A 9,796-nucleotide genomic window follows, 5' to 3' on the forward strand; every position below is an offset into this window, starting at 1 on the left:
GTTTTTTTTTTTTTGTAGTTGGTGCTAGAGGATGTCGATGGGTAGGGTTTGTATTTTTGTTTGAGAGACCGGGGTTTAGTTTGAGTTGGTATCAGAGCCGGTTAGCCAAGAGGAGGATTAGAGGGGCAAGGCTATCAGGATAAAGGCGCACGGCTAACTGGACAAAGACGCACGGCTAACATGATCTATAACTTTAATTGATATTATATTTCTCAAAGATGATGATATACAAATACAAGTTGACTTTTCTACAAAGAAAAGTAATTAGCTAATTACAAGGAATCCTAACTAGGTAATTATTCTAATTAAGTAACGTGAATTACATCAGAAAATCAGAGATCACGGGATTCTTGAATTATAGCTCACACCAACAGATTTATTTTTCATTATTTTTAAAATTGGGTTTTAGTTAGAAGTAAAAAAATTGATGAAAATTTGTCGACTATTGGAGTTGCAATGGACTATTTCTTAATGACGTGCATCGCTCCATACGCAAGAGGGAATCAAGCCCTGAATAGGTGACACTGAACCCATTTCTTAACCATGAAGACAGCCTCAAACTCACATTCAACTTCAATCTGCCTCAAAATCACATTCAACTTCAATCTTTTTCACCCAGCGAGACCGTGACACGACGTGGTGTTACATGTTATAACACATTTTATATATTAATAATATACCCTCAAACATAGCCCAAGTTTCTTATAAAGCCTTCTACACAAATTCTTTTCATTCCACCTCCAAAGCTACCATCCACATTCAAATTAAAGCCAGCCAAAAGGAATCCAGTGAAGAAGGCTTTAAAGTTAGAGATCCTGTTAACCTCATACCGTTCACTAGCAATACATGCATAAGATTTATTGTAGGGAGAATTTGAGGGGCCAAAGGCGCAGGGTTCAGAAAGGGAGGAAAGGTTTGAGCCTCTTGCCCCGGTGTCTGGGAGTTCCCCGGCTAAAGCCCCTCTTACCCCTCTCCCTCAAATAGTGGTATCGGCTACCACCAGTCAACATCGGAGAACAGTTGAAGTCTTCATGTCAGTAACAAAATAGAAACATGAATTTGGTTGAAGGGATCAGGAGGCATCAGCAATTTTGTTGGCAAAGTAAAATGAGATCACTGTTAAAATTTTGAAACATGCAAATAGCAAACATATATTGGAAACAATATTCAACATTCCGATACCAATCAAAATCCCAGATAACACACAGATCTTATAGGTACTGCAGGGCATAGTAGAATTTTTGACAGTACTGGACTAAGAGCAACACCTCTTTATTTCACGTTATTGGTGACGACAGCAAGCCTAGCAACAACAGAAGACATGAGCAAGAATAAAAAGAATAAAAAATGAAAACATTAATCCTCCTCCGTTTCAGACTCAGCACTCTGGAGCCAGTCAATGAATGGTTTGGCGTTCTTCCAAATCTGAGAGTTCTTGCTCCCACCCTTCAGTCCATCTTGATACCACTGCACTATGCATTCTTCCTCCAAGATATCAACATCATAGAGAGCTTTTAAAACAAGGGCAACTTCCTTCAAGGCACTAGAGCTCGACTTCCCACAGAAGCCTTCAATTGCTTGAAGCAAGAGCAATTGAGATCCCTCATCCTGAGCAGCAGCTACAGCAAGGTAGTTTATCTTCTTGGATACCTCTTTTGCAAACCCTTTCTCTAGGCCCCCAAATAGCGCATCAAATAGAGCAGTCATTTTTTCCTTGGCAGACCCAGAAAGTGAACCCAGAAGGGGTTGGAATTGTTTGGGTGAAATACCCTTATCCAGATTCTTTTTCAACTCATCAGTAAGTGTTCCTCGAGCAGTGGAGTTCCCATTTTCCAAACTCTCATTTGCCTTTGTTTCTGCCTTGGCCTTCTCTGGTTCATTGGTGGGAAGCATCACCATATCAGCTGTCGCATCATTCAATTGTTCTTGCATCCGTTGACGAGCTGCCTCTATCGACGTATCAGTTTGCCACTGAACATCATCATCATCATCATCAGCCTCCTCTTCATCAGCCTGGCTGAGAGTAGGTGATGTACGATCCTCGTCAGAGCCACTTGTTTTCTTTTTTGAAGAGCTGGCCTTCACAGGGCCCTCCTTACCAGAGGAAGTGCCCTTCTTCTTTGCCTCTTTCTTCAGTTTTTTCAGCTCCTCATCAGCAGCTTCACCTTCTTTCAGTCTTTCCTTCTCAGCTCTTCTCATTGCTTTCTTGTCTTTGGATCCCTTTTTCTGCTCAGGTGGGTTCTTAATAATGAAAGTAGTGAGCTTGTCCCTCATGTCCACATCAGACACAAAACCACAAGCAGCACATTTGAGTTGAATCATTTGAGTCTTCGTAATCAGTATCTCTGTTTCTGGATTTCCACATCCATAACACTGAACAAATTTCTTGATAAAGTTTTCAAGGAGGCCAGCTAGCTTAGCAGTGTCATGGGACCCATTAACAATAGAAGTCCCAGTTTTCTCATCAAACTTGGATTGTGCGCCAAGTTCACAACCAAAATACTTTGTAGTGTACGCAGCGGGCCTCGCCAAAGCCTTTGCAATATCAACCATGTTGACTATATTTGTCTTGATGCCATTTCCTCGGCCCTCAATTTTGGTAACCATTTTGGGCATCTTATACCTGTAGAAGGCATCATCACTGTTCCCAGCACCAATGTTCAGTAAAGCCATCTTAATAGAGAACAGAAATCAGAATGCAAATACAAGAGATATCACGAGACGGAAATACTGGTAGCTGCAATATCGTCTTCTAAGTTTTTCAAGACAAGAGAAGATTGATTTTCGGAAGCTATGAAAGGTTGCAACCAGTAGCAACCATGAAACTCGGGATATTCCTGATATGACAACCGATGCATACAGCTATTTCCTTTTAACAAGGGTCTGTTCTTTTTTCTTGAAGATGGACAATACTCTCCAAGCAACCCAATTGATCCCAAATAGAAAATGGCCTGCTCGGACATAAAAGAAAATTCACCACTGACAACTTCACCTTGAAAATCTGAAGGTAACAGATACACCTGCAAGTTTCCTGAATCAAGAATTCTGAGGATTAAAATTATAAAGAACTCTACAGATTAGAGAGTAGTCTATGGAACTACATGAAAGAAGAATCATGTAAAGAATAGACATAACTTTCCATATCTCAAGCAACAATAATTCAAAAGGATAACACACTCTGTGATGATTTATCATGCTAATGAAGATCATAAATAATTACAATCGTAAAGAATACAAGTCAAATCCCAACAGCTTACTACAAATCCAAAGAGACAATCCCAAAGTTTTTTGCAAACCAGTTCAATTGTCATCACCGTTGCAAAATATATACAGAAAAAGTAAATAAATAAAAAAATTCCATCAGTTGCATATAATTATGGAGAATTATATAAATAACCTATGCATATACTCCAAAGTTACCAACTTTATACGATAAACTGAAATCATATTATTAGGTAAGAACATATATTATACAATCAGTTCCGAAGTAAACATTCAACAGACTAGTTTCACTAACAACCATCATCGCAACTCAACTAAACCCAACAACAACCCCAAATCCAATCCAAAAACATCAAACAATCATAAAATCTATTTCCAATTAGCCCTAAAATAACTGGGATGACTCAAAACATGTAAACAATCGAAGACAAATAAGATCCAATCGTGAATAAATATAACAAAACAATATTCAAAATCAAACGAAAATTACAATCATAGATGAATGCTGAACTGAGGCTCCCACCTGAAATCCGATAGAGATCGAAGTTCTGGAACGAGAGAAAACGAAGAGTTTCAGAGAGAAGATGATGGGATTTAGGGTTTCAATGCTTTGGGAGTGTGGCTCAAGAGAGGTGGTCTTGCTATCTCTTATATATACATATATGCGGTTGAGGGCGACACAGAGAAATTATCACGTGTTGCAATGACCAATTTTAGATTTGGTGGTATTCAATTTGTTTTTGGATTTCTATTTATCAACTAGAGAGAAAAAATTAAAAAAACTTAGAGCCGTTGGTTCTTTTGAATAATCGTTAACCATATTTTTGATGTGATTTTTACAGTTGATGCTAAGATAATGAGTTCCTAAACAAAGGAAAAATAAAAAAGATCATTTATAACACGCAATGTATTACACAGATCTCCTTGTCAAAATAGAGGTGTCAAATATGCCGGGTCGGCACAACCCATTTATAGTCGGCCTATTTAACAAAAGGGGTGTCGGACTAGCTCATTTAGGAAAAACATCAATATGGGCTCGGGCCGTGCTCATATCGGGCCACTAAATTGGCCAATATGAGCCCACGCTAAATTCAACTTATGTATTTCTTTTCATTTTTATAAAAAAAATTTCATCTTCATTTAAATCTTTTTTTACCATTATGTATCTACTAATAATATTTATTATAAAAAAAAGGTCAATAACTATATTTAAATTCCATTTAAATAGAAAATGGCTTAGATTATTGTTTGGGTTTTAAAAATTGAAACTTGAAAAACAAAATTATTATTTTATATATAAAGAAAACATTAAATTTAATATATAAATATAATAATATAATGTATTATTTTTATCTAAAATAACTATAATTTAATAAATGGGCTTTAAACAGGCCAGTCCGTCCCATTGGACCTAATTATCTCGTCCAATAAACCCATTTCTGAATTTGTTTAATTCTAAATTCAGGTCATGAAGGAAGCAATATCACCATAAGCTCAATGGTGGAACTACATAGTGGGCTACAGTGGGTTGTAGCTTAGGTAGGTTTTGAAGGAAAAAAAAAACTATATAGCATATCAACTTGTCATTCCCACTTGTAGCTAGGACCCTCGTTTTGTGGTTTTCTTGGCATTTTCCCAACTTTTTCTATGAAACCCTAATTTTCTCAAGTGACAAAGTTCACTTATATTGACCCACAAGAAGGAGACCAAGGTAAAATCGGCCATGGAACACAACGCTTCAACATCGCTAAGGGCCCATGATGCTTTCATGAGACAACTCGTGATGCCTCAGGTCAAGGATTAATTTGTAGTATTCCAACTTGAGAGATGCTGATTGACATGCAAGTAAAACTTCAATTCAAGTTCTCTCTATTAATCGCATTCAGTGAATTCATTCTCTAACGAACACCCATACACTTATCTTAATGTCTTCATACGAATGACTCGAGACCAATCATCCTCCTAATTGAGCAGATACAATGCATGATGGTCTTTGTGGATTATCAATGTCCAGTTGATTATCCTATGATGATGAACAGTTTAGGATGTGGACATAGTACAGAAAGGTCTCATGAACTTAACTTCTTTAAGTTACTTTCTACGTTCACGATCCATGGACTTGTTGGTTAAGTAAATAACTAAGATAATTACTCAAAACAACATAATGCCCTTAATTAATTAGGTGAAATGTCTTTAGAGTTTACATCTCATAATTGGCTCTAGGGCACATTTCTACACTTACAGTGTTTGTCAACTCGCTTTATAATCAACTTTGTTTACACTATAATCAATCGAGCATATTCAGCATCAAAACGATTAGCACCAAGGCAGACACGCCTTCTTTCCTGCCGAAGGAAGACACTCTTCCGAAGAGGCGCCACCTGCCGAAGCTCCTGACTGCCGAAGTTTTTGACTACCGAAGCTTCCCTGCCGAACCTAATCTCCAAGAATACGTGTCACCATCACAACAATTTGCACAAAGTCCCACATCGAAACTTTGTGCAAACCTCCCACTTTCACTTTCCTATAAATAAGGAACAATACCCGAGTAAAAAAGGTAACTATTTTCTTACCTTTACTGTTACTTTGCCAAAATTATCACATATGGCTGACTAAAGCATTGGAGAGCCTTCGGTAGACACCACACCGGTGTCCGAAGCTTGACGATTGCTTCTTCCTTTTTGTCTTCTGCAAGTCCTTTCCTTACCGAAGGTTCTCACCTTCTTCCCTGTTGAAGACTCTATACTCCTCTCTAAGTTGACTCTCCCAAAAAGAGCATCAACAAACTTAAATCAATCAAACCCACCATGCAATGCATTTCCTTCTAATTTTGTGATAAAATATAAATAATTGACTAAATAAACATCCTCTAAAGTTTCAATCAAAATTTCCAAATTTTTCTTACAAATTTGGTGATTTTTATTTAATTTTTACCGATATCGATAATTTCCACATATTTCAATATTTTTGGACCGCTGATATTTACGAAACTCTCAATATTTTAGACCTTGCACACAATATTCTAGGGAAGGAGGTCTCTGAGTCAAATGGCTAGAAAGGGAAATTTTTAGTAATTAGATAATTACCTAGAAAATCAAGGATAATTCATGCCATTTCTTGGCCACAAAGGCAAATCAATTGGATAATTTATTCTAAAAGATTACGATCTAATCTTCATGATAGGTCGGCAAAAGCCATATAAAAGGAAGAAGATAGCTAATAACGACAAGGGGAAACAACTTTTCAATAATCAACTCGATATTAAGAGAATATGATCACTCATACTGAACCAAAGCCTTCAAACTTGGATTACTTTTTCGTCCTCTCTTTAGCTTACACCAGCAGCATTCAAGATAATTCAAGATATATATATATATATATACACACACATACTAATACCATTGTATTCAGAAAAGATTGAATTGAATAGAAAGAGAAATTCCATACCTGAAATTGCTTTTGTGATTTAAATTTATGATTCTATCAACAAAAAAAAAAAAAATATATATATATATATTAATTAAATTTATGATTGTACTTTCTAAATATGAGGAAGTATGGCCCTCCCCTTAATATTCATCATGTTTCGTGTCTTATATGGTGACCAAGTTAAATTCAAAGAGAACTTGAGGTCGATATACAAGTAAGTGGTATAATGTACGACTTAAATAGTTGATAGAAAGAGTTGATTAAGATCAATCCACGTGGCCTGATTCACCTCTATGAGTTTTGGTATGAAATTGTTGTGTACGTGTATTCTCATTATATAAGAGTATGAGTTATTTACACTAACACTTTTTGAGATTTTTCGTGTTTTTACATAATCTTTAAAGTTCTAGAAATTACAAAAACACCCTCTCATGTTTCAAAATGATTTCACATAACTCCAAAATCCAAAAAAAAAATTGGATGTAACATGACTTATGAAAAATAGTAAAATACCCTTCATAATATTAGAATATTGTTTAGATTCATTTTCACTTTAATTTCTATACATTTTTATAATAAAATTAAAAATCAAAACAAAAAACAAAAAAAAACCCCTACCCATCAAACGCATCGTACTCTTCCACCAAGAAAAAAAAAAAACAGATCGACTACCAGACATCTTGAGAGCCTAGCAGCACCTTCATTCGAATACTAGTTACATACATTCACTTATCTACTAGGTTCAAACCCTAGAGATGCACAAACTCGAGAAATTATAGAATACTACCGTAGACAAATATGCTACAATATATATTAGTTAAACTAAAATAAGCATGTGGGGGAAAAATACACAGGTTTTAGGAGATGCGCGACCAAATATTAGAGGTCGTTTGTCTCACTTCAATATTATACATTGACTCCAGTAGATCCTATATACAAAAACATATTATTTTGTACCTTTTTAAACACACATTTTATCTACCTGCCTGCTGCACTTTCCTTTTTTTTTTTTTTTCTGGACCACGCACGGCACTCCATGTTAAATATTTGATAATTTGTTTTGCTCATAGGACCTTCATGGACCACGAAAGAAACATCCATCAGACAAACCATTTATTATTATAATTTATATAATTACTACCGAAAATGTGTCTCGTTTCTGGTACTAGTCAATCATTGCCCATTTTATTAAGCTAAAGTCCGTTTGAAATAGTTTTGTTAAGAAGGCATTCTTTGTCTTGTGAAAATAATTCTGATTTTTGTGAGAGAAATCAAATTTGTGAGAAAGCAGTTTAGCGTTTGGTAAACTTTTTTATAAGTCTTTGTTTGTACAATAATCGATTTGAGTGTTTGGTAAATTTTTGTGAAAGTCTTTGTGAGCAGTGTATAATGACCAAAAAAGACATTATCTTGAATTGGCTTTTCTGTTTAAGTGTTTGGTAAAAGGAAAAGCACTTTGATTTTATCTTATATATAATTTTTTTTTATATTAAATATGTTTCCATCACACGCTAAATATTGTTTTAATTATAAAATAAATAAAGTTTCCATTGAAAACAAATATATTGTAAAAAATATGTTCATAACAAAAACTAAGCTAGTCATGAACAAGCAATCATATACATTTCTATGTAGATGAACTCATTAAACTTGCGGCTATATGATTTCTCAATGCCTCCATTTCTTGTGTTGCAGGACCATCTTCTTGTTGTGCATCAACCTCTATCTCAATTTCTTCACCTTGAATACCATTTAGGTCATCTTCACTTTCATCAAAATGACAATCACGTTTGGCATGTCTTCTTATATAGTTATGAAGTGTCATGGTTGCAATAACGATTTTTACTTGTTTTGCAAAAGGATAACTAGGCATGTATCGTAAAATACTCCATCTCTTTTTCCATACTCCAAAAGTGCGTTCAATAACACTTCTAAGGGAAGAGTGTGCATGATTGAATACCTCTTTATGACCCATCGGTTGAACACCCCTACGAAAATAAGGAAGATGATATCTTTCACCTTTATATGGTCCTAAGTAGCCTCTCATTTGTGGGTATCCCGCATCTACTAGATAATATTTTCCTAAAAAAGAAATTTAATTGATTATTCACAATGTTAAAAACTTAAATATAAATTATATGAATTTTTTTCTTTAGATAGAAATAATACCAGATGGAGGTTTAGGAAAATTCAAACTTTGATCACGTAAAGCCGATAGAAATATCCTTGTGTCATGAGCTGTGCCTTCCCATCCAGCACGTGCAAATATAAGTTGTATGTCAAAATTGCATGCAGCCATCACATTTTGGGTAGGTATCCCCTTTCTACCAATAAATGGTATTTGATTAGAAGGAGATACTATGACTTGGACATGAACACCATCTATAGCACCAATACAATCCTACAAGAGATAAAAAGACATGCTTGATAATAATTATAACATAATAAAACATAGATAAATATTTAAGAGTAGCAGATGCAATAGTTACCTTGAAATGAGGCATATATTTAGAATCCTGTAGGATTTCCTTTGGAGTGTTGTTAAACGCATTTTCCAATGGTTTAATTACATTTACAGCCAAACAACATACAACATCAAGTAAGATACCAAAATATCTACTCACAGTCTCACCAGAATGTTGAAAGCGATCCTGTGCTTGCCTATTTGCAGAACCATGTCCTAAGATGTTCAAGAACATCCCTAACATCTCAGCAGCACTCATTCTTCTTGAACCCTTTAATCCATAATTTTTTTGCAATTCATCACACAATCTTATAAATACATCTTTATCCATCCTAAACATATTATGTCAACGACTTTCATTTCCTTGTAACACTCCCATCAACCAAATATTTCTTGTATGATGGTCATTCATACACGGGGTCTTATGAATATATTTCACATAATAAAGTTCAATAAGACGTGCAGTGACACATATAATTTGGTTGATCTCCGCCTCATCTTCTGGAATGGCCATGTTCTAAAATAACCTGCAAATGTGTTTATTTCCTTCAAATATCATTTTCATTGTGCATGCATGCTTATATAACATAAAATATAATGACAAGAATTAAAATATCATCCACAAATTCAAATAAAAGATCATCCAACATTAATTCAAATATCACTCACAAATTCAAAAAA

General features: G+C 35.1%; 1 protein-coding gene across 2 annotated transcripts; it reads right to left on the bottom strand.

Moving 5' to 3' along the window:
• Nucleotides 1–1,119: 1,119 nt before the first annotated feature.
• On the bottom strand, nt 1,120–3,873 carry LOC103328692 (eukaryotic translation initiation factor 5-like). 2 transcript variants are annotated; one of them, XM_008231099.3, is made up of 2 exons: nt 3,746–3,873; nt 1,120–3,031 (listed from the first exon to the last, which is right to left on the bottom strand). In XM_008231099.3, exon 2 carries the CDS (start codon nt 2,671–2,673, stop codon nt 1,357–1,359), a length of 1,317 nt encoding a protein of 438 aa, XP_008229321.2. In that variant the 5' UTR covers nt 2,674–3,031; nt 3,746–3,873; the 3' UTR covers nt 1,120–1,356. The 2 variants fall into 2 exon arrangements, with proteins under 2 accessions (XP_008229321.2, XP_008229322.2); XM_008231100.3 differs by having other exon boundaries at nt 1,120–3,020; nt 3,746–3,855.
• Nucleotides 3,874–9,796: the final 5,923 nt, after the last annotated feature.

The sequence above is a fragment of the Prunus mume genome, linkage group LG4, assembly GCF_029339155.1.
Source record: "Prunus mume cultivar Tortuosa linkage group LG4, ASM2933915v1, whole genome shotgun sequence".
Classification (NCBI taxonomy): Eukaryota; Viridiplantae; Streptophyta; class Magnoliopsida; order Rosales; family Rosaceae; genus Prunus; species Prunus mume.